The 24,877-nt window shown below is 45.4% G+C and overlaps 1 protein-coding gene across 1 annotated transcript; it reads right to left on the bottom strand.

The window, feature by feature from the left end:
• Positions 1-505: 505 nt before the first annotated feature.
• On the bottom strand, positions 506-20,761 carry HACD3 (3-hydroxyacyl-CoA dehydratase 3). Its single transcript, XM_082198566.1, has 11 exons — positions 20,598-20,761; positions 18,056-18,098; positions 16,133-16,206; positions 12,072-12,236; positions 8,614-8,665; positions 7,051-7,161; positions 5,682-5,809; positions 4,771-4,883; positions 3,394-3,500; positions 2,667-2,798; positions 506-2,046 (listed from the first exon to the last, which is right to left on the bottom strand). The coding sequence occupies exons 1-11, from the start codon at positions 20,688-20,690 to the stop codon at positions 1,970-1,972; spliced, it is 1,095 nt and encodes a 364-aa protein (XP_082054692.1). The 5' UTR covers positions 20,691-20,761; the 3' UTR covers positions 506-1,969.
• Positions 20,762-24,877: the final 4,116 nt, after the last annotated feature.

The following is a 24,877-nucleotide window of genomic DNA, read 5'->3' as shown; positions in this document are numbered from 1 at the left end:
AATTCTGCTTCTATTAACTGGCAGGTTGGAGGGGATATGAGTAATGTCATATGCTGTTGAACTGACTGGAAGCGATGACCACAAAGAGAAGTGTGAACCCCCTTGTAGATCAGGGGGTTCAAGAGATACATTATGCAGGTGTAAAGCTGTAAGGGAAAACATTTCAATAGTGGGAAGGAGCAGAAGCACTCAAGCAGACCTTTCCCCACTCTCTGGCCATGGGTGGGGCATGAGGGGAAAGGGGTGCTGAGCCAGAGACCCGTGTTGTAAATTATTCCAGTATCACTCCAAGAGCCACTCAGATTCTGCTTTGCTTCCCTCTATTCTGTCAGGGTCCTTATTTATGACTAAGAGACATACCAATACGCATATGTAAATAGGCATAACTCATTCAAATGTTGACCATGGTAGAATATCTGCCATCGGTATAATTTAAGCACTGTATTCACCCCAAATCCTGTTTAGTTTTTTAAAGAAAAAAGAAAACGGCAATGACTGCACAAAAGATGTTTTTAAATCTTTATTATTAGAAATACACATTCTATTTGCCTCCCGAAAGACCAGCAAATACAGATTCATGACAAAAGTGCCTGCACCCTAGACTGTAATTTTAACAGATGGGACAGCAATGGAAAGGGCTAAGTAAGGTGCCCTGTGTGCTATGGTTGAAAGTCCGTGTCGCTACTGGCAGATCAGGACTTGGGTCCCCCAAACCCCACCATTTACCCTCCTGGAGTAAATTAAGGTGAAACGGTCACCTCCAAATTGGCCCTGAGGAGGGTGCCTGTGCCCAGTCTGGTGGATAAAGAGTGCTTCTTCCCCTGCCCCAATTCTAAAGGCAGGACGGTGCCTTTCCTAGACCCCTCAAAGACAAAGCACGTCTAGAACCATGGAGCCACCCAAAAGCCTTCTTGTACCAGAAGCAGAATTGTGATATTGGGTGGTGAGCTGGAGGAGGTCCCATCAAGCCAACTCCAGAAACGACAGGTGTCTTTCTGCAGAAGTTCTGAATCAACAGGATGTCCTTCCACATCAAGGGGTTTAGAATACAGACGTAAGAAAAGAATGAATCCAGGGGTGGGGAAGCTGTGGTCCTCCAGATGTTGGGACTCCCAATTCCCATTGGTCCCTGCCTGCATGTCCAACTCAGAATTAGTTGGAGTTGCAGTCCAGCAACATTTGGAGCAGTGTTTGGGTCTCCAAACACTACAGCTCCCATCATCCCTGGCCAATGGTCCTGCTAGCGAGGGATGATGGGAGTTGTAGTCCAATGACAGCTGGAGACCCAAGTTTGGGAAACACCTATCTAGAGGGTCACAGGTGCCCCACTCCTGATGTGCCTAGTAAGGGCATGCCAGTAGCAATTCTGAGGGAGAAGGGGGGGCCTCTGACTTACCATCTCCACTGCAGGGAGAAGGAAAGAGAGGCAGGCCTCAATAAACCACCAGCACACCATTTTTGGCTAGAGGAAAGGGTGCTTAAGGTTACCACCCTGCTCAGGACTTTGGCTTGGGAGCCTCAGCAACAAGCAGTGACCAGCTAGCTTCCCTGCTCTGGGACCATTCCAAAGGTTTTGATACTGGAAGAACCCATAAAAATAAATAATTTTCTGCGTGGAGAAGCTCTTGCCTCCACCTGTGGACTTAGCCAGGCAAACACTGCTCAACTCCTGGATGGAAGGGAGTTGTGTTCCCACCGAGGGGGTAAGTTTTATTTGCAGGTAGCACAGGACACAAGGGCTATTGGCTCAGCCTTTCAGGATGACCAAAGAGTCGCTGCACCTAACTGGGAGGTGGGGAATGTCACCTGGATCCATCTTTGTGTGGGAGGGGAGATGCATGTTGGCTATAACTGTACAAAACTGGTTTTTCAGATCAACAGGGTAAGTAAAACCGTTAGGAGAGAGCCCTAACCCTGCCTTCAAGGTAGATTAGAAGAAGAAGAGAAAGGAACCATTCCAGGCTCCGGCCTAGTGCATTTTCCTCTTTTTGGGTCCAAGGTGTCTCTTCCGTTGCTTGTAGAGGTAGCGGAAATTCACAAACGGCCCTGGAGGAAGAAAAAAGTCTGAACTCCCAAGGCCAGGAGTGCCAAGAAAGAGAGAGAGAGTACTGGTACTCAAGCCCTCCAAATTATCAGTCTAACATGCTGGTAGATGGTTTTAAATTGTAATGATTGAACTATTCAATGTCTCCTGCCTTAGGTGCTTTTTCGAGAAAGGGCAGATAGAGATTTAATAAATGAGTAACGTATCTCTGTGAATAGTGGCCTCTCACCATGCCCTTCTGGCCTTGTAAGGCCCCAAACTGCCCCTCCCCCTTAAACAACTGCAGCAGGGGCTGTGTGCCAGTATTTATTCACTTGGTGTGGCTCTGTTCCTGCCTTAGCAAACAAAGATTGGAGAAGGGAGGGCAGGAAACGGACTTTGCCAGCAATTCTTTAGGGGGGAAAAGGAATGTAAAGCAAGGTGACAATTTATGACAACCCCTAACTCTGCAGAGCTTTGTGCAAAACCTTACCCTGGGAGAAGAGTTCCCTTCAGCAGGATACTATGATGATGATGATTACTACCACCACCACCACCAAGTTATCCAAGAACAATTCTAGTCCTCATGAAGTCCACCCCAATCCCACATTACCTTGTTTGCAGACTTTAATCTGAAACTCACCTAGAAACAAGAAGACAAGGTAGAACTGGAGAAAAAGGGAGAAGGGAACGGTGATGTTCAGCGGGTAGGGCAGCATGAAGCTAAATCTCCCGGTGCTGCTGAAGATGGGAATAGCCTGAATCACGGAGACAGCTGGAAACAGAAGGAAATAGGGCTTGAGGTCAAGGCACCTTGCAGGGAAGAGCAAAGGGCTACAGTTTACATGCAGCTTCGTTCAGCCTCGTCTCCAGCAAAACACGAGAACATCATGTGAACAACAGGAGGCAGGGAGCTCAGGAAACCAGGCAAATGTATCGCAATCCAGGCTGGAAGAATTGCTTCCAATCTTCAGGCACCCAGGACTAGGGCAGCGCTGGAGAAAATGTTATCCCTCCAGATACTGATAGACTCCAACTGCCATAAGCCTCAACCAGCACAGCCAACGATCCAGGATGTTGGAAGTTGGAGCCCATTCCTGGGATGGTGATGAAGATCAGATTTTCAGCACAGAGCTGGGGTGGGGGAACCTTTAACCTCCCAGATGTGGCTAAACTGCAACTCCCATCAGCCCCAGCAAGCAGTGCCAGGGGCTGGGGATGATGGGGCTTGTAGTTCAGTGACATCTGGAAGCCCACAGGTTCCCAACACCTGGCACAGGCTGCTTCTGAGCCTTGAGTGGCGTTGGAAGGCAAGTTTGCGGTGCTAGGTAACGGGTGTCGACGCAGTCGCCTCTGTCTCTCCAGCATACCTTCTGCTAAGATCCCCAGAGGGTAGAGGGGCATCCAGATGCTGTATCGAATCCAGGTCAGGATCTTCCATTCTATATCGAGGCACGAGAGCATGTAGAACGGATACCTGGAAGGGAAACCCTGCAAGTCAGTGGCTCATCAGGCTTAGCCACCAAATACCCCCCAGGAAGGAGAAAGCATGAACAATGGCAGCGAGCTGAAAAGACGTAGCACAGCCAGGGTAGCGTAGCGGTTATAGTGTCAGACTAGCACCTGGGAGACCAGGGTTCAAATCCCTACCCAGCCATGAAAGCTCACTGTGTGTCCTTGGGCCAGTCATAGTCTCTCAGCCTAACCTACATCCCAGACTCTGAAAAAATGAAGAGGAGAACCATGTCTGCTACTTTGAGCTCCGTGGAAGAAATGTGGGATACAAATGCAACAATAAAAAGCTTCCTCAACCTGGTGCCCTCATTAAAATAAAAAATACATTAAGAATTTGGATGGGACTTGTGGGGGAGCACAAAAAAAATATTATGGCCTTTGATGCTCTGTTTTGAGCACCTGCTAAAACTGTATTTAGACAAGCCCTACCCAGAAGTGTAAAGTTGACATGTGTTTTAATAAGTAACTGTATTTTACAGTGTATACTTTTAACTGTTGATTTTCATATATTAGAATTGTAGAGTTGGAAAGGATCCCAAGGTGTCTAGCGCATCTAGTCCAACCCCCTGGAATGCAGGAATAATTGTTTATATGTTTTATTTATATATATATATATATATATTAAAATGTTATGTATACTTTATATTTATTTAGAGATTTTTATAATTAAAGTGGTTTAGACAAATTCGGTCAAATTAACTAAATTTACTAATTAACCCGGCTCGAGCCAAGTCTATCACCTCAATTTGCGGCTCTTGCACTTCTGCAAGCGCCACACAATGTCTGCCTGCAAGTAGCTGTTCCTTGAGTGTGGCAGGACCTGCACTTTGGAACTCTCTGCCTATTGACACCAGGCAGGCACCTTCGCAGCAGCGGTCAGGGATTATGGGAACTGTAGTCTCAAAAACATCTGGAGGACTGAGTTTGAGGAAGCCTGGGTTAAGCTGAGCAGGCCAAAGCACAGACAGTGGCTTCCTTTCAGCAGAGATATAAATGACAGGGTTAAGCCTGAGCTTCTCAGCTGTGTTCTGTGTTGAGGAAAGATTTGAATATGAAAGGGAGAGGCGGTATCGGGGGGGGGGGGGTGCCATAGAGGAAACCACAGAAGGGGAGGGTGCTCTTGAGGCATCTGGTTGGCTATTGTGAGAAACTGAACAGGATGGTGGACTGGCATGGGCCATTGCCTGGCTGGACAGAGCAGCCTGGGACTGCAAAGCAAGATTCCCCGATACCTGAAGATCTCCACCATGCTCCAAATATAGAAGATGAAGAAGACGACAGCTTTGCTCTGCATTTCTTCCACACCTCCAAGGACAAGCAACAACACAAAGTTTCTCCCAAAGACCTGGGCAGGAAGAGGGGAGAGAAAGACGTAGAAGCGTTTGGAACAGAGGAATGGCATAGACGTAGCACACTCTGTGTCTGCATGTCTCTAAGCCAGAGGGCAGGAGGGAGCTAGTACTGTATTCAACATGCTTCCAGATCATGAAAGCAATTGACCTCCATGTGATTTAGCTCCTCTTCCCGTGAAAAGGAGAACAGAAATTAATGTGTGAAAGGCTCTGCCAGACTGCCAATTAAGGCTGCCCACATGAACACAGGCCCAGGTCTGGAGACAGGCAGGATCAAACCAGGGTGGTGTAGTGGTCAGAGTGCCAGGCTAGGACCTAGGAGACCAGGGTTCTAATCCCCACTGAGCCATGAAGCTCACAGGGCAACCCTGGGCCAGTCACTCTTCTCAGTTGGACCTACGTCACAGGGTTGCTGTGGAGATACAACTGGGGAGGACCACATAGGCCTCCTTGAGCTCCCCAGAGGAACGATAAGGCTCAGTGTGGTGCAGTGGTTAGAGCGCTGGACTAGGACCTGGGAGACAGGGTTCAAATCCCACACTTGGTCATGAAGCCCTCTGGGTGACCTTGACACAGTCACTGCCACTCCAGGAGAGAGAAGCTAAGGTGCACAATTGGGGAGGGCTCTGCCACAGCCTCCCCTTTCTGCTGGAACTCCAGCAGAGAAAAAGAGAGAGAGAAATAAATAAAGGGCATTTGGCCTAGATGGGAGCCAGGAGGCCCTGGCCAAGTTTTGAATATGGGCCCCGGGGTTACCAGAGAGGGGTTGCTGGCTCTCTAAGTGCAATTACCTGGAGGATGACAGGCATGAAAGGAGCCCGAACCAGACCAATCAGTGTGTTCACAATCTCAATGAGAGACAGCATCTGGCAGAAGTACATCATGTCTGCCATCGTGTGGAAAGTATCGAAGAAAGAGTCTGCAAGAAAGAGGCAGACAAGGAGGTTACTCTTTGGAACTCCTTAAAAAAAAGAGAGAGGTGCATCTTGGAAATTGAAAAATGACTGGATCAAAAGAACAGGAGAACTTTGCAAGGGGAACTCTGGAGTCAGGCTTCTCAGAGAACGGTTTCTTCAGCCACTCAAGTGTTTTCAAGTATGTTGGCTGGAGGCCTCTGCAAAACAAACACCTAACATGTCTGATAACAACAACAACAACAAAATTTATGGCTGGCTTATATTGAGGCAAACCATTGAGTCCCATCTTGCCTATTCCAAACAGCAGCAGCCCCCCTAGGCCCTCCTTTCCAACCCCTTCCGTTCAAGATAAGAGTTGTAGCGGTCGAGAGTTTGGGGTGTGTGTTGAAGATCTATTACTATTCTTGCAGTGCCCTTGAGTTGCCCAATCAGCATGAGAGGGAAACTATGTAAACACCAAGAAGCCTTCTAATTGCAGCCAATCAGAGTGAAAGGAAGTGAGTCAGCCACTGAGGATTGGCTCCTAGGGTCACTCTGAAGAATGTGTGGGAAGATCCCACACCAAGAGGAGTTGTTCTGTATACTTTAAAGCAAGAGTTTAAGAATCCTGCAAGCGACTTCCGCTTCAAAAGAACGTGCAAGTTCCATACAACAGAATTTCAAGTACAGTGGTGCCTCAAGTTACATACGTTTCAGGTTACATACGCTTAAGGTTACAGGCTCTGCTAACCCAGAAATAGTGCTTCAGGTTAAGAACTTTGCTTCAGGATGAAAACAGAAATCGTGCTCCGATGGCGCAGCGGCAGGCCCCATTAGCTAATGTGCTGCTTCAGGTTAAGAACAGTTTCAGGTTAAGAACAGACCTCCAGAACGAATTAAATACTTAACATGTGGTACCACTGTAAACACAACTTAAGTCACTCTGAAAGACGACACTGGAACACGCCAAATCATTTGCCCATGTATGTGCACAGAAAACAGCAGATCTAGCTCAAAGGCAACACATGGAGATCTGCACTGACTGCTGCAATGCATCCCCATTTATTATTATTATTGCATAACTTCAAGATTATTGTATAATCTTAGAAGGGGGCGTAGCTGTATCTATTGTGAAACGGCCCTGAACTTCTGCATGTGCCGCTCTACTGCTGCTCAAGGACCTTTTAAATGAGAGCAGCCAGGGATTGAACTTGGCAGCGGAGCACCAGCCGCCAGGGACAAGAGGGTGAAGAGGGTCACTTGCCTTTCCCCAGCATGAAGAGCCGAACGGTCATGTTCACGAAAATCCATGAGTAGCCCAGGAACTGCACAAGGTTGTACATGAAGAGGTAGCCTCTCTTCAGGTGCCGGAAAGCTGCAAGGCATCGCAGAAGAACAGGGGCTAAATGGCAGAAGTCAGTGGAATGCAAGATCCTGTCTTTGGTCGGAGGCACGATGACAAAGGCATTCTTTTATATACATTCATTTTTCACACTGCACATAAAACTACGTAGCCATGTTGCTTGAAAATATCAAATTGAATTCTTACAGTTCACACCAAAAAACCTTTCCACATATTACTGTGAGATCTCGGTGGTTTATGAACACAATCTTCTTGACACACATAATCCAAAAACGGTTGCCACACACTGGAGAAAAGATGGGGGTTAGAATTCCCTTTGTCACACAAATCTGGCATGCCAGCTTTTCAGCCAGGGCCATTGTCTATGCTCTGGAGCACCACGCTTCAACATTGAAGCCCAAGGCAGTTCACCATCATCGCATGACTATTTCCATATGTGTTGCTGCAAGGAGGAATGTTAGAAGGTCTTTATATGCAGCTGCCAGAGCAGACATGTCCTTTATTCCAAGTAAATCAAGTTGACGGGAAGGCTGCAGCTCCAGTTTGTATATTAAACTCAACTCTTTAAATACCAGAACCCAAAATGGGTAAACAGATTTGCAAAACCACCACATATGTCTGTAGGATCCAGTCTCTCCATATCCCCTCCAACAGGTTGATGTTGCCCCTGGTATCATGTGGGATATTCACAAGGTGGAAAGATGCCACCTGTGTAAGAGTTTCAAATAATATTCCCTTAATTGGGCCAAAACTGTTTTAAAATGTGTTTTCCCTGCAAAGCAGGTTTCATTACTTGAAGGTCCGTTTCCCATGGAATTTTTGTGGCCATAAAATGGCCAAATTCTACCTCTATTAATATTTTGTGTGTAGTTTATACTACACCAGGAACATGTAGCAGGAACACTGACCATAAGTTTATAGAATAATAGAATTGTAGTGTTGGAAGGGACCCACGAGGGCAATCTAGTCCAGCCCCTTGCAATGCAGGAATCTTTTGCCCAATGAAATTAAAAGTCTCATGCTCTACGGACTGAGCTATCCCAGCACTTTTCATGTTTAATTGTTTAGTTGTTCTAAAGCGGCCAACACTTGGTCTGACTGAATAGCTAGTACATGGTTTTAGCACAAAGAAAAGCAACCAATTAAAATTAAACTGTGACCATGTTGCATTTCGAATCTTAGCCAAAATCTGTTCTTCATGTAGGGAGAAAACATTTACACAAAAATCCCTAAGTCTATATAGACCTGCTTGTTCCCAGTCTTCCCAGTCCATCGTATCTCCAGCTTCACAAAATATGGGGTGGTATCTAAACAGGGAGATTGGAGGAGCGGTAAAAAAATCTTGCTGGCGCAGAAAGGTTTGCCAGACAAAAGATGCTGTAGTACGACTCATGCAACACGTTGATGACTAATATACACACAAGTATTACCAAAATGATTATACAAAAGATACTGGCTACTTACGATCTTTGGGGATGCGGTTCTCTATGCTGATTTTGTTAACCCTTTCTTCCTCCTAAAAAATAAGCAAGACGGGTTTTTAGCAACTGTTAGTGCCATTGGGGGGGACGCGGGTGGCACTATGGGTTAAACCACTGAGCCTAGGGCTTGCCGATCAGAAGGTCGGCGGTTCGAATCCCCTTGACGGGGTGAGTGCCTGTTGCTCGGTCCCTGCTCCTGCCAACCTAGCAGTTCGAAAGCACGTCAAAGTGCAAGTAGATAAATAGGTACTGCTCTGGCGGGAAGGTAAATGGCGTTTCCCTGCACTGCTCTGGTTCGCCAGAAGCGGCTTAGTCATGCTGGCCACATGACCTGGAAGCTGTACGCCGGCTCCTTCGGCCAATAAAGTGAGATGAGCGCCGCAACCCCAGAGTCGGTCACGAGTGGACCTAATGGTCAGGGGTCCCTTTACCTTTACCTTAGTGCCATTGGGAAGCCGCCTGCTGACTTTTGGGACAGACCTTTGCCAAAAAACAAAACAGAAAAACCAACTCAACAACATCCAATGTGAGCTGATGTTGAGACAGCCAGTTCTTGGGTGATGGTGTCTGTTGGCCAATTCAGGTGGCCTCCAGTTTCAGCTCTTTTCCTCCCTCCAGCCTCCAACTTGCCTGGGGCATTCTCTTTCATTTTTGCTTTCATTTTAAATCGCCTCTCCTCCTCCTTTTCAAAAGTCCCTGCTAAGCATTGCCTTCCATTTGCAGTTGCTACTTAATCACCTCGCAGTCCTGTCTGCCTTTAACAAAATCTGCCTTTGCAAAAAACAACACTACTTAGCATTTAAAATAGCACAGTTCAAAGTGCTTCGTACACTCAGTGTAATGTTTAGAAAACTTATTCTACCACTTCATTACAATGGCCTCTTAGGTAAAATACAATAAACTCAATCCAATGAAAATAAAAATGACTTCGAACGAACTATTACATCAGAATTAATCAGTTAAAATGCCTGCTGGAATTTTTTTTTTTAATAAAAAGGTTTTCAGTAGGCAGAAGTTCAACAGGGAGGGAGCCTGCCTGGCCTCAGCTGGAAGGGAGTTCCATAGAACAGCTCCTGGTGGGCATTCTAGCCATGGGGAACCAACAATTATTATATTATTAATTCTATTTATATACCACTCTCTATCAAAAGATTTCAAGGCAGCGTACAACATTAAAAACACATTACAGAACATCACTGATTAAAAACATAATTAAAAACAGAGTAAAAACCATATTGACAGATAGCCTAATAACAAAACAATCATTTCACTCCCCCATACTTTTACAGGCCATAGAATATTTAACAGCCATAGGCCTGGTTAAAGGGGAATATTTTTGCCTGGCACCTAAAAGACATGTAATGGCGGCACCAGGCGAGCCTCTCTGGGGAGAGCATTCCACAATTGGGGAGCCACCACAGGAAAGGCCCCGTTCTCTTGCTGCCACATTTCTGGGATGGGGGACATGGAGAAGGGCCTCAGATGACAAGTGCAGGGTCCGGGTCGGTTTGTATGGGGAGAGGCAATCCTTAAGGTCTTGAGGTCCTGAGCCATGTAATGCTTCATAGGTTGACACCAGCCCTTTGAACTGGGCCTGGAAACTAACAGTGACTCCCCCAAAGACTTCAGTAGTTGGATAGAGATGTATGGACCCAAATTGTGGCGGGCCTTGTAAATATATAGTAGAGCCTTGAACCTGGCCTAGGAGAGCATAGGCGGCCAGTGCAAGCATTTGAACACTGGAGTTACGGGCTGGCAATACAGTGGCACCTTGGTTCTCAAACGCCGAAAACGTTTTTCAGAAGCCGAATGTCCAATGCGGTTGTCGGCTATTAACACCGGCTCACCACAGGGTTGCGTGTTGAGTCCCCTGCTCTATGCTCTCTATACGTATGATTGTACAGCCATCTACTCCAGCAACAAAATCATCAAGTTTGCTGATGATACTACGGTGGTGGGGCTCATTTCAGGAGGGGATGAGTCCGCCTATCGGGACGAGGTGGAGCGGCTCTGTGTTTGGTGTGGAGAGAACAATCTGGCTCTCAATACGGCTAAGACCAAGGAATTGGTGGTGGATTACAGGGGAAAAAAGGCGGACATTCAGCCCTTGTATATCAACGGGGAACGGGTGGAGAGGGTGGCGGAATTCAGGTTTTTGGGAGTGACTATGGATCAGGGCATGACTTGGAGTGCAAATACCACTGCTCTGGTGAAGAAGGCCCAGCAGAGAATTTATTTCCTCAGACTTTTAAAAAAGAACAATCTGAGTGAGAGACTGCTGGTGTCCTTCTACCGAGGCTCCATAGAGAGCATACTTACATACTGTATTTGTGCTTGGTTCTCCAGTTGTACAGCTAGGGAGAGGAAGGTGCTCCAGAAGGTCATAACCACAGCCCAAAGGATTATTGGTCACCCTCTCCCACCTTTGGAAGAACTGTACGGTTCCCGTTGCCTTAGGAAAGCAAACAACATCCTGCAGGATCCATCTCACCCGGGATACAGTCTGTTTGCACTACTGCCTTCTGGCAGGAGGTATAGAAACATCAAGTCTAGGACAAATAGACTGAAAAACAGTTTCTATCCAAGAGCTGTGGCCTTTTTGAATGCTGTAACTCGATAGTGAGACCTGGGAGTTTGATGGGTGTGGGTGTGGGTGTGGTTGGAAGGTGGTTTGTTTGTTTGGTTGTTGCTGTTGTTTTGTTTTTGTTGTTTTTAAGGGTTGGCATCCAATTTCGTTGCACTTGTGCAATGTTGCACTAGTGTAATGACAATAAAGAATCTATCTATCTATCTATCTATCTATCTATCTATCTATCTATCTATTGTTTCTGGGATGCCTGCACCAATCAGAAGCTGCATCTTGGTTTTTGAACCTTTCGGAAGTCAAATGGACTTCCGGATTAAGTTTGGCGCTTTTGTTTTTGCTATTTATTTTGCGTTTTTGTTTTTGAGGCTTTTCCGGTTAATTTGTTTTTGTGACTGTGTGGAACCCAGTTCAGCTACTGACTGACTGATTGTGTGACTGCAGAAATGGATAAAAGCCCCTCATCCAAACAATGACTATCATCAGTGCAGTTAATATTTTTTTTTTATCATCTACAATACTGTCTTATTTGTTTTATAGTACAGTACATTGATTATTGCTTTCATTTTATGGATCAATGGTATCATTAAATAGTAAAATTCATGTTAAATTTCTGTTTCGGGGGTTGTTTTTAAAAGTCTGGAACGGCTTAATTCATTTTGCATTACTTTCTACAGGAAAGCGCGCCTTGGTTTTGGAATGCTTTGGTTTTGGAAGAGACGTCCAGAACGGATTAAGTTTGAGAACCGAGGTACCACTGTAGTCTGTTTCCATCATCAGCCAAGCAGAGAGGCCCACATGTCCTCATGGAGCAAGGATGGGACAGAGCACATTGTGTATCACTGGCTAGGCCTTACTTTGGCTTTCAGCTCCATCTCAGCATCCGACTCATCCAACCAACGATCAAAGTCCGGAGCAAGGAAGAGCGGCCGCTTCTCCTGCTTGGTCAGCCTTTCCCACCACTGGCTCTCCTTCTTCGTTACGGTGATGTTCAGCTGCCTCTGTGTCATTTTATAGGCTGGCTGAAAAAAGACAACCACAGAGCACCGGTATTGAATCACACAGAACTTTGGAGTTGGAAGGGAGCCCCCAAGGCTCATCTAGTCCAACCCCCTGCAATACAGGAATCACAGCTCAAGAGGCCCCGACAGACAGACCCGCCCCCACCTCTGCTTGAAGACCTCCAACGGAGGAGAGTCCACCACCTTCCGAGGGAGACCGTTCCGTTATCAAACAGCTCTGATCGGAAGCTTGTTTTAAGCAGTGGGCTGGAAAGAACTTCACCAAAAATCACACACACACACACACAAGCACAGTTGTGGATAACCTGCAGTGCTACTCAGCACAGGCTACCCTGGCTTTGCAAAAGCATCCACACCAAGCTACTAATTCGCAACTTTTAAAACTGAATGTTCAGATTTGTGACCCAAGCCGTTACCCAACAGGATTCTTTTCACCTGACATCATGACGCAGGTAAGGACAAGCCTTCAAAGGTACAATCAAGAGCTGGAGGGCACTGATGGGTGCTGGGTGCAGCGGCAGAGCATATTCCCACGCTGTGTAGAGGGGCGCACTCCGGAGGGGTGTGTGGCCTCCCAGGCGCAGAATAGCAGCTAGGGTGTTCAGAGAGGCGTGCGTGCCCTGCAGCAGGGGGCAGAGTGAGCAGCCCATGGCTCGGGGTAGGTTTGGGAGTCACAGGTGGGCAGCGCATCGAATGTCACCCCCCTCAGTGAGGGCACCCGGGCGCTCCGCCCCCACCGCACCCCTTCCTATGCCCCTGGCTGGATGTGCACCTTACTCCTGGAGGAGAAAGCAGTTTCCATTGCTGAAATGAAGGGTGCTCAAATATCCATTTTAGCAGCAGTTTAAAGAGACCCTGAGCCTCAAAACGGCCCCACGACGACTGTTGCAGGTAGCATGTTCAGTGACTATTTTGCCATTCAATAGCAAAAATTACCAAGGGCACTGCGACCTTGAATGAACTTTCAGAGGGGTGTGGCCCTGCTCCTAGACATAAGGGGTAATACTAATGCCATTGCTGTAAGATACATTTTGACATAAATAACAGACTTTGCAAAATACCCACAAAATTCATGACTATCATGCACTCCTTGTTTGTTGATTTGGCACAGAATGTACCATATTTCACACCGGAAGCAGCAAGGCTCTCTTCCTCTTAGGCCAAGGTTACTTCAGGTAGGTGCCTGTCAGTCTGACAGCCAAAACCATTCTTTATCAGACTATGATGGTTACAACTGAACAAGGCTAAACAGACAAGAATTGTGGAGTCGTTTCTGTGCAGATTTCTGTAGCACATCGACATCTGTGACTACGACTGGGAAGCCATCCCTTCTCTTGCTTCACAGTAATTTGGTGCTATCCAGGATTAGTCAAAACAAACCCATTTTTCAATGGGTCTACTTTGAGCACGACTAATTTCAGATTTCCCTCACTGTGTTTCATAACTTGTTTGGGTTACTTTGTACAACCAGTTCTGTGTACTGCTGGCCCCATCTATGTGCTCGACTGGGGGTGATTTCTTATCTCTCACTTGTCAGGGTTTGGAACTCTACAGTTGTGACTGAGCTTTTGGCATAGAAATCACAATTGCTCCAGCTTCTAAGGGGGCTTTGACATTTCTGTTCCCCTGCAGGCAGGAGGATTGCAGAAATTAAGATCCAGGCAGGCAGTTTTCCCCATCCAAGCGGTTAGGTGAGCACTGCAGGAAACTTGAGCCAGATATCTGATACTGAAGTGGCTCCAAGGAACTCTCTAGGATAAGCAGAAGCAGGTAGCTCTAGGATGCTGGCATGTAGGCAGAGCAGGTTCTTGCCCGAGGCAGGAAGCATTAGCCAACTTCATTGGCTAATACCACAACCTACACACAGGATTCTGGCTTATCACACAATCAGTGCTGACTGGAATTTCAGAGTTGCAAAAACCACTGAGCAATCCCACATGCTGATCTTATCTACATAGCTGCATGGCCACACCATCATTCTCAGAAACAGCAAACTCAAGATGGGAACCACTGAGAAACAAAAGAGGTATTGTCGTGCTGGAGGAGATTCTTGAGAGTCCCGTGGACTGCAAGAAGATCAAACCTATCCATTCTGAAGGAAATCAGCCCTGAGTGCTCACGGGAAGGACAGGTCCTGAAGCTGAGGCTCCAATACTTTGGCCACCTCATGAGAAGAGAAGACTCCCTGGAAAAGACCCTGATGTTGGGAAAGATGGAGGGCACAAGGAGAAGGGGACAACAGAGGACAAGATGGTTGGACAGTGTTCTCAAAGCTACCAGCATGAGTTTGACCAATCTGAGGGAGGCAGTGGAAGACAAGAGTGCCTGGCGTGCTCTGGTCCATGGGGTCACAAAGAGTCGGACACGACTAAACAATTAAACAACAACAACAACAGTGAAGTTGGGAAATCTTAGTATGTTAAACTTTGGTTCATGTAGGCATGATGCATTGTGGGAGAGTTAAAACTGTGGATTTCTGGGAAATAGAGATCTGGTCTCTTTAACTGTAAAACTCCCTGCCTTTAGAAGTGTAGATCAAATTGCCTCTTGACTCTAGGTGGGATGCTATGTTATCTGGTTTGCAGATCCTGGCACAGCTGGGGGCTTGAATGTGGATGGAGTGTGAAAAGTTACAAAAGGCTATCAGGTAATTTACAGCTCAAGAGCTTGGTATGGGTCAGAGAAGTTTGGGAATGAAGGGAGAGCCTTTTGATCTCAAGGTCTCTGAGAATAAACAAAGTTCAGCTGTGTGGGTCTTCTGACAATCAGGAGTTCTTGTCTCATCATACAGCCATTGGCAAATTGGTAATTAACCCAAAGAAATGATTGGTTCCCAAACCTGTATTCCAAGGATAAAGGTTTGGGGAATTCAGATGCAAATTGCAGACTACCTTGCCCTGGTGTTCGCCTGAGGGTGTTTGACCAGAAGAACAGACTTTGTGACTTCTTACTATGCTTTGAACTACTGATTACTTGTGAGTATGTTTTAGTTAGTGATATTATGCAATGTTGTTATTTTTCTTGTTTGTAACCTTTTAAGAAATGTGCAAGCTTTTACTCTTTAAGTAGCTTTTTCAATAAATTTGGAAAAGGACTTTTGCCTTTCTGTATTCTGTGCCTTTTACCCAGAGAAGCTGAACTGGTGCTTGACCACTTAGTACACATGACCTGTTGGATTTCTGTCTGCATCATGGTTAAGTGACACAGAGCTGGGCAACCCGATAAATACTGAAGGGGCGTTCTCCTCCTTAGACCCCATTCGAGGGTTGACCCAGGAGAGGAGGTGGTGGCAGCTTACGATTTGTTTTGTGACTTGAAACACCTCGCGTAACTACCCCTCTCCCTGCCAGGTCCTGCCGGCATTTGGAGGACTGGTCAAGGGGTGTGTGTGGATAGCTGCGCGATTGCTACAGGTATAAGCACTGCTTTTTAAGTTAAAAAATGAGGTGTCAGTACTCATATCCTGATAAAAGTGCTGTTGGTCCAGCACAAAATGGCTACAATAAGCAGCAAAAAGAAGTGAGAGTCTCTGTTGTGTAATGGTTACAGTGCTGGACTAGGACCTGGGAGACCAGGGTTCAAATCCCTGCTCAGTCACTGTCTCTCTGCCTCGAAGGGTTGCTGTGAGGATAAAATAGAAAGCAGGAGAAGTCTGAGCTCCTTGGGAAAAGTGGGATGTAAATGTAAGGGGAGGGGGAAATAAAATTAATATTCTGTACCAGTGAGTACCGTCATAGAGGAAGTACTGGGTATAAGCGTACTCAGGGAAACTCTGAAGGTTGCAGAGGTATACACAGAAAACCACCCACAAGAGACAAAACTCCAAAGCACCGTCCACCTGTTGATCAGAGCACCGGCCTTGTAATTCAGCTGCAGGAAACACCAGAAGCTGTTACCTTTGGGTCCACTGGTGCCAGGAACTCAATTTGAAATTCATACACGTTGTCTCCCTTGGCTCCATGGCCTTGAGCTAGGAAGAAAAACAAGCAGAAGTAAGAAATCTACTTGAGAATTGCAGGAAGTGGTACAACTCTGCAACTGAATGACAGCTCCGTTTCTCAGAAGGCTTTCCAGGTTAATTGTCGGTCTGTCCTTCCTGCATTTTTTTTTAAAGCAGGTAAAAGATAAATTGGAAACACCAGGACTTGGCCCTCTGTAGGGCATAGTGATGCATCCAGGCACAACCCGCCACATATCAAGTCTGGTGTCAAGGAACTGCTAAAATTGACAAGAGTTCACTTCTGTCCTCATCATGGCTAGCACCTTCATTGACATCTTTCAGAACCAGGTAAAGGCTGCCCAAGCTTCTTGTCTTTGATATGGGGGTCATTTTTGCTTTGTTTTAATTGTTTAATATAGTTATGTTTATGTTTTTAAATGTGTTGTTAGTCACTTGGAGACCTTTGGGTAACAAGCAACTAACAAGTCCAATAAATATTAACAAATAAAAATAATAATGATGCTGCTGCTGCTGCTGCATTTTAATGTGGTAAGTGTGCCCCCCCACAGGCCATATTCTGGAAGCTGAAGTTAGTTAAGGGTTCTGAGAATGAGTAAAGGGGTAAAGGGGCCCTGGACCATTAGGTCCAGTCGCAGACTACTCTGGGGTTGCAGCGCTCATCTCACTTTACTGGCCGAGAGAGCCTGCATACAGCTTCTGAGTCATGTGGCCAGCATGACTAAGCCGCTTCTGGCGAACCAGAGCAGCGCACGGAAATGCCATTTACCTTCCCACCGGAGCGGTACCTATTTATCTACTTGCACTTTGATGTGCTTACGAACTGCTAGGTTGGCAGGAGCAGGGACCAAGCAATGGGAGCTCACCCCGTTGCTGGGATCTGAACCGCCGACCTTCTGATCAGCAAGTCCTAGACTCTGTGGTTTAACCCACAGCGCCACCCGTGTCCCCTGAGAATGAGTAGGAGGCCCCTTTTCCCCTCACAGAGCGATAATTCCCAGAATGGTTTAACAATTCCTCTTCACAGGAAATTCTGGAATTGTAGTTCTGTAAGGGAAACAAGGGAATCTCTACACAACGCTTAGCACCCTTAACAAACTACTGCTCCCAGGATTCTTGGGGAGCAGCCATTAGTGTTTAAAGTGGTATCATAGTACTTTTAATGTATGGTGTGTAAGTGGACACACACACACCCCTCTATGTAATAATGAGTTAATCTCATTCAAAGACAGAATTTGGGTTGGGGTTTTTTGTTTTTTTTAAAGTAATGCAATGCATTGCTCTTACAAGTTTTTAGACATAAGGCAAATCCATGATGAGGAATCAGAAGATCAAAATAAAAACCAAACAAACATTTGCATTGTATCCACTTATCTTTCAAATTTGAATGTCAGTTCCTTATGCAACAGCAACAGTACACAAGATGTTTTGGAAGAGAGAGACCATTATTAGCAGGGCTTACAGTCAACCCAATAGATCAGGGAAATTTCACTGCTATATTCAAATAGGTTGAATTTTGTTTGAAATTATGGCACAGGAGGGGAAAGATGGAGTGTAAGCCTCCAAAGTCATGTTAATTTTACAAATACAGTAAGTGGCTTTTATGTCAAGAGCTCAGTTGTTTTACGCCTTGTGACAAAAAAAAAATAACGCTTTAAAAATGCAAACACGGCTTCTCCTTCCCCACCCCCAAAGCAAAAGTTTAACAAAAGTCAGGAGGAAATAGTGATTTTAAAAAAGGATATTACATATTATTTATCGATACTAAATTGCCATCTACTGCGTAAAATCTTGCCACAGCAAGATCCCATAGCCATTTTCTTCCGGAAAAAAACATGAAAACACAACAAAACCGACCTACCTTTGAAATGGAGCACATTTTCTGTAATTGTGATGTCAGGATCCTGCAGAGAAAGAGGCAAAAGATAAAGAGCCGTATTGGATCTGATAAAGGTTTTCATTAGCCCATTTGCTTGTATTTAAATTACCCGAGGTGCCTTCGACAACCTTTTGTATCTTATGGCACCCCACTTTTGTAGCTCTTGCCTGTGAAGCAGTTTCATAAACCTACAAATATATTTTAAAAACCCATTCACAGAATTGTTGTAGGAGAAGGGGTGTTATTAGTTTGTGGTGGTTTTGTTCCTGGTTTTTCATGTATTTTGTGCTTTTATTTTGTATTTGCAGATGAAGGGTGGTAATAATAATAATAATAATAATAATAGAAGCAGACTTTCAGAGACAGGGATCTGCAGAGGACGGCATAATGGTAATTTTATCATGCTTTTATCCCAGCAGATTCAGGGGCTGTTCATCACAGCTTGGAATGGGAAAGTACATACTTTTATTCAAATCCCCACTCAGCCATGAAGCCTGTGGGCATAGCTGTCAACTTTTCCCTTTTTTTAAAGGGAAACTCCCTTATTCTGAATAGGATTCCTCACAAGAAAAGGGAAAAGTTGACAGCTATGCTTGTGGGGTGACTTTGGGCTTACTCTCAGAATACCCTACCTCACAGGTTGTCGTGATGATAAAACGCAGAGGAAGGAGAACAATGTATACCACCCTGAGTTCCTTGGCGGAAATAATAAAATTTACATATAAATGTAATAATTATAATAAAAATAAAAAAATTCCTTCCAGTAGCACCTTAAAGACCAACTAAGTTAGTTCTTGGTATGAGCTTTCGTGTGCATGCACAAAATGTGTATGTGTATCTGAAATGTCCATGTGTATCTGAAGAAGTGTGCATGCACACGAAAGCTCATACCAAGAACTAACTTAGTTGGTCTTTAAGGTGCTACTGGAAGGAATTTTTTTTATTTTGACTATGGCAGACCAACACGGCTACCTATCTACAATTATAATAAACTTTTTTTAAAACCATGGTTAGGCGCTTAGGGGAAAAGCCTTGATGGCATGTTCCCTATAAAATAATAGGGCCTTCAGAAGCCTAATGTGAGACATATAGGGACGGGGGCCCTACAGAAAGGGGTCACCAAAGCTGCAATGTGTTGCAGGTGGGTGGGGGGATAAAGCATAGCTTCTTCTCCCCTATTCCACAAAAAGGAGCAGCAGGAACTCCACAAGGAGGGTGAAAAGGGCATCATGCTGTCACCAACCCCCCAAACCTCACTATCTCCACAATGAGACTTAACATTATGTGTATTTTAACGAACTGAAAAGTGTGAAAGAATATGAGTCACGGGGGCGTGGAAAGTGTGTGTATGGACTTGTGCTTAGCGTACGCTTTTCATTAATGTTGTTAACATTGATTTATAGATTATAAATGGTGTATTGAATTACGGATCATATATAGAGTTTTTGCTGCAACTGTGATGTTTAGATTTTTTTTTTAAACTGCTGTTTCATTAAGAGTGTTTTACAGATTGTAATTGTTTTATTTGTTTTATATTATTTGTGCTGTATTTGGGAGGTTCTCTTTCGTTTTGTTATTTTTTTGTCAGACGCTTTGAGATGTATTTGAATGATTTTACAAACATAAATTAATCACAACACCCAATATGTATTCATAAAATGAGATTTCTCTGAATGGAAAGCGGCATCGAAATGCTATAAATCTAATCAAATCAAAAGTTTTTAGCAATACCCTTATAGCGCCGGAGACCAGTGCAGGATTTATGGGGAAAACTTTCCTGTAGGAGAAGGGTTGTAAAAGGGAAAAGTGTGCCAAGGTGTGCAAAATCCTGAGAACTGTAGTCTTTAGTTCCTTGCAGAACTACAGCTCCCAGCACCCTGGGGGGAAACTACAATTCCCAGGATTATCTGCAGGGGAGAGGAATGTGTGTTAACTGTATGCTGTGTCAAATGTAGGTGGTATGCACACATGCGCACAGGGAACCAACTAGATCGAAGAGATAATAACCTGTTTTCTCCACCTTTGCACACCCACTTGCCCCTGTGGATCCCGCCAGGCAAAACCGGCATGCACACCATGTTACTAAAGAACAGAACGATGATTGCATTATTAACTTGCATGGCCCTGAAGCCTCCTCTGCAAACAGCCTGGGGCCTGCCCAATGATGCCCAATAAAGCACCCCCAAAACGCTCCTCGGCCAAGTGGGGATCGGTGGCGATCAAGGAGCACGAATACCTCGCCGTGGAAGCACCTGCGGGCGTACCTGTCGCTCTAGGGATTTTTTTTTTTGGGGGGGGGGTGCTTTATTGGGCATCAATAAAGCACCTGCGACCCCCCGGGAAGTGGGGTATCTATAGGGCACCCGGGAGGGTGGGGAGAAGAGAGGCTGCCCCAGAATCCCTTGGGCAGGAGTGGAGGAGGGAAAGGCCGCAGGAGAGATTGCGTGTTATGGGGGGGGGGAACCGACACCTACCTGACCCCCCCACCCCTCCGGCTCCGCAGCCCACCGGGCCAGGCGCTCACCTGGACGTCGCTGAGCTCCACGCGCAGGTAGAGCTGGTGGTGCCGCTGCGCCCAGTGCACCTGCGGGGTCAGGCTGGCGTCGGCGCTCGGCATCCTCTTCCTCGCGTCTTGTGCGGGAAGCGCCGGGAGAAGGCAGAGAAGCAAGCGAAGGGGCGGCGCCAATAGTGCCCGCGCGGATCGGGAGCGCGCGGCCACGTGCGCGCGAGCCCGCTCCCCCCGTCCCGCTTCTCGGGGCGCGCGCGAGCCTAACAGACTCCGCCTCGCGCAGCAGCTTCCTTTGGGGGGGCGGGGGGCGGGGAGAGGAAGCCAGGCCAGCCCCGCCCCGCGCATGCAACGGACGCGACTCCCCGCAAGGAGAAAGCTAGCAAACCAGACAAGAAGCGCCTGGCTCTGGGGGAGAATGAAAACATCAGGGATAGGATGCACAGTTTGCGGGGGCCAGGGAGGCCTTGGTGGTTTCACCGCGTGCCGCCCCCCTTCCCACTCCAAATATCCAATGGAGCCCAAGTTCTGTATGCTAGCTTTCTCCTTGTAGAGAGTTGAGGATTTACCAAGTCGCAACCCATTCCACTGCTCGGTTAGGGTTCCTGCCGTTGCGTATGTAAAATTATCTTCCCCTTGGAGCATAGAAGCTGGACCTCAACCATCCGGAGTCTTCTAAAACGGGCGCATGCACTGCATTGGATCCTCCTAAACTGGCTTTTTATGATAATAAAAATAATAAAATTCAATTTAAAACCGATGCTGTATGAGATCTTCACTTGCTGTCTTATAAATTGCTTAATGTGTTAACACGAATAGAAGTGATAAATATTGCAGCTGTTGTGGGATTACTATCATGATGGGAATGTAAATGAAATCAATTTTGGAATGCAGGAACAAAGTAAACCATCAATTCTAGCATGCGGGGGGGGGGGCACCTAAATTTTATAATTTGGTATTTGAATGATTTGTATTAGGAATTGTATTATAATTTGGCATTGTTATAATGAGGCTATTATTGTAATTGAAAACTAATAAAATTATTTAAAAAGCAATTTAAAATTCAGGATTAGGAACAGTTAAAACATATTACATTCACAAGAATACTGTGGTTCCTGAAAGAATGAAACACCATTCAAATGAAATATTCCAAAACATTTCATATGTGTGGTGCATAGAAAAGCCTTTTACCAACTGCTGCTTGTTCAACAGCAACGGCCATTCTTGTACCAAGAGACCCTTCCCACAGTAGTTCATGCTTTGGCTACTTCAATACTGGATTACTGCAATGTGCTCTATGTGGGGCTCCCCTTGCATTTGATCTGGAAACTGCAGTTCGCACAGAATGCTGCAGCACAATTGCTGACAGGAGAGAGAGGCCTTGTCAGCATAGAAAACCTATGCTCAGAGTCCTGCACTGGTGGCTGGTTTGCTACTGGGCCAAGTTCAAGGTATTACTCTTACAGGTGGCACATAACACTTGAAAGAACTCGATCTCTTTTTTTTTTTTTATAAAATTTTTATTGGGTTTTCACATTTTATATAGACAAAAACAAAAACACAAGAAACAAATAAACACATAAACAAAGAAAAAAAAAGAAAACAACAACAAACATATATACTTTCCCGAAAATATTATTTCCTAACCCTGGTCATTGACTTCCCCCTACCCCCTCCCTTGCATCCCCATTTCCAAATTTATGTCAGCAAATTGGCATTTCCCTGTCCTAATATTAGTCCTTTTATAAAAGCAAACAAAATTAATTTTTTCTAAGTTGGACCTCAATTCCCTTCCATCGATTTCCCATTTTGTCTTGAATAATAATCTTTTTAACCAAATCCCATAATCATGAGTGTTGTTAGAACTTAATTTTTCCCTCCCTCCCATCCCCGGTTTGCGTCCCTTCCCAAAGCATGTCCAAAATAACAGTTCTTAGCCCGGGTTCCTCACGTCCGAGGCCCTCCAGTCTCTTTCAGTCCCTCTCCGCCGGTCTTGTTGGTAACCCTTTATGCCAGTCGTCACATCTCGAAAGAGTTCTTTCACCATCAATCCAAATTCTCTTCCCATATTTGCAAACAGCTGCTGAAGAGTTTCCACAAGGCATGAATCTTGAAGGTAATCAAAGTCAGAGTCTATGTGGAGGCCCCAATTATATTTCTTTATTTTAAATTCCTTAATTTCATAAACTCCCAGGGCCTCCACTTTCGTCTTCTGCATCTTTCGTGGATTTATAGTAGATTTACTCCAATAGTCTCCTTGTTTGTATTCCACAGGCGTCAGCTTCTGCTCAGTATTTTCCCACATCACTTCTTCTCTTTCTTGTTTTGTCTTCTCCTCTGCTTTTATTATCATTTCTGGTTCAGCTGTGGATTCTTTCTCATTGAGGTCCTCTTTAAATTCAGCAGGACTACTTGTTTCAGAAGTCAAGGTCATCAATTGTTCACTCATAGCCGTAGTCTGCTCTTGTAAGATTCCAACCAAATAAAACATCCTTTCGATTTCTCCCAGTATCTTTCCATCCACAGCCATTGTGATTCCACAGAATTCCCTCTAGAGGGAATCTGGTTACTTAATATTCTTTTCCCCAACAGTCCTCTATCTTGTTATTGTTTCTTTATTTCCAACAATTTTAGATCAATTGTAACTCTTTTTAATCCAGAGGTAACTTAGGTAGCAATTTTCCACTATTAACAGTCCGTTTGACAGCTTTGACAGCTGTCAAACTCTGCACTTCTTAAACCAGCTCCAAAGCAGGACGCTCCCGGGCCCGGGAGGGGGGGTTGTTTACAGCAGAACATAAAACATCCAACACTCCTCTCTCCTGCTCAAAATTTCCAAATCTTGGAAGTTACTGCCTTTTTTAAAACTCACCCTTTACAGGGTAGGCACTCCAGCTTAGTTCTTTTTTCGTTGCTCTAGATCGTCTGCAAGGTAGGGGGTGCGGACTTCCTTTTAGCACATCCCCCGATCGTCTCAAATTCAGTGGATAAATTTCTTAAAAGCCAAGTCCAAATTACTCACGGGTTGTTTTTTCAGCCGAATTTCAAGGAAGGAAGTCAGCGCTCTCCGGTCATGGCTCGCGGCTTCGCTCAGCAGAGGTAGCGATGGACTCTCAGTGCCGCGCCACCCCCCGTATCCCCTCCGTAGCCTTTAAAAAGGCTCTTCGCGAATCAGGGGGGGCGCTTAAGGCACCCGCCGAGTCTTCAGTCCGCAGGCAATCCGCGCCTGCGGTTTTAAGGGTCCCCGTGTCGCCGGCACGGCAAAGACCCGTCCCCTGCTGAGCCGATTCCCTCCGGAGCTCGGAGGGAATCCGCCATTCCCAGATCGCGTCAACCCCGGAAGTCGAAAGAACTCGATCTCTTTGTGTGGCAGCATCTGCACTTTGGAACTCTCTGCCTCTTGACAGCAGGCTGGCCCCTTTGATGTACTTTTTCTCTGCACCTGCTAAAAACATTTTTGTTTAGGCAAGCCTGTCCGGAAGTTTAGAAAGTTTTAATCTGTTGGTTAACTTGTCAAAAGCCTCAAATTGTTTAAGAGCACAATTCAAAGAGTTGGTGTTGACCTTTAAAGCCCTAAACAGCCTCAGCCCTGTATACCTGCAAGAGCATCTCCACTCCCATTGTGGTTCCCTTACTGTGAGACAAGAAGCTACAGGGAACCAGGCAGAGGGCCTTCTTGGTAGTGGCTCCTGCCCTGTAGAACGCACTCCCATCTATGTAACACATATAAACAACTATTTGACTTTTAGAAGACATCTGAAGGCTTTTAATGGTTCAGGGAAGCTTTTAATGGTTGATGTTTTACTGTGTGTTTTAATATTTTTGTAGGAAGCTGTCCAGAGTGGCTGGGGCAACCCAGTCAGATGGGTGGCATATAAAACAATTCCTTATGGATAATTTTATTTCTTTTTTGTAAACGGCTTTGAGGCGATCAGCTCAGCTCAGAAGAAACTCTTCTTTGCATCAGCCACTAGCCATAGCAATAAAATAAAATGTACTGAAGATAAGAGGTAAAAACTTAACTATACGAAATACATTTTGGAGGTTTGCATTAATAATAAAATAATGGATCTTATTCTAAATGTCCCCACTAAAAACCTTGCAGTTTTTTGGCCTTTGAGTGTGTGTGTGTGTTTGCAATCAAGCGGTGTATAAATTTTATGATTGAAATAAGATAACATGCGCGCCCTGTATGCAAAATGCAAAAAAAAAAAAGCAGATGAAAGGAGTTTTATCCTGCTCCTCAGCTACCGGTGTGGAGGTGCACAGAAATAAGAAATTAAAAAAAAAACTCCTCT

Source organism: Podarcis vaucheri (genome assembly GCF_965113315.1).
Source record: "Podarcis vaucheri genome assembly, chromosome: 14".
NCBI classification, from domain to species: Eukaryota; Metazoa; Chordata; class Lepidosauria; order Squamata; family Lacertidae; genus Podarcis; species Podarcis vaucheri.
Note: the sequence above shows the minus strand (reverse complement) of the source record. Positions and strands in the feature narration are given on the sequence as shown.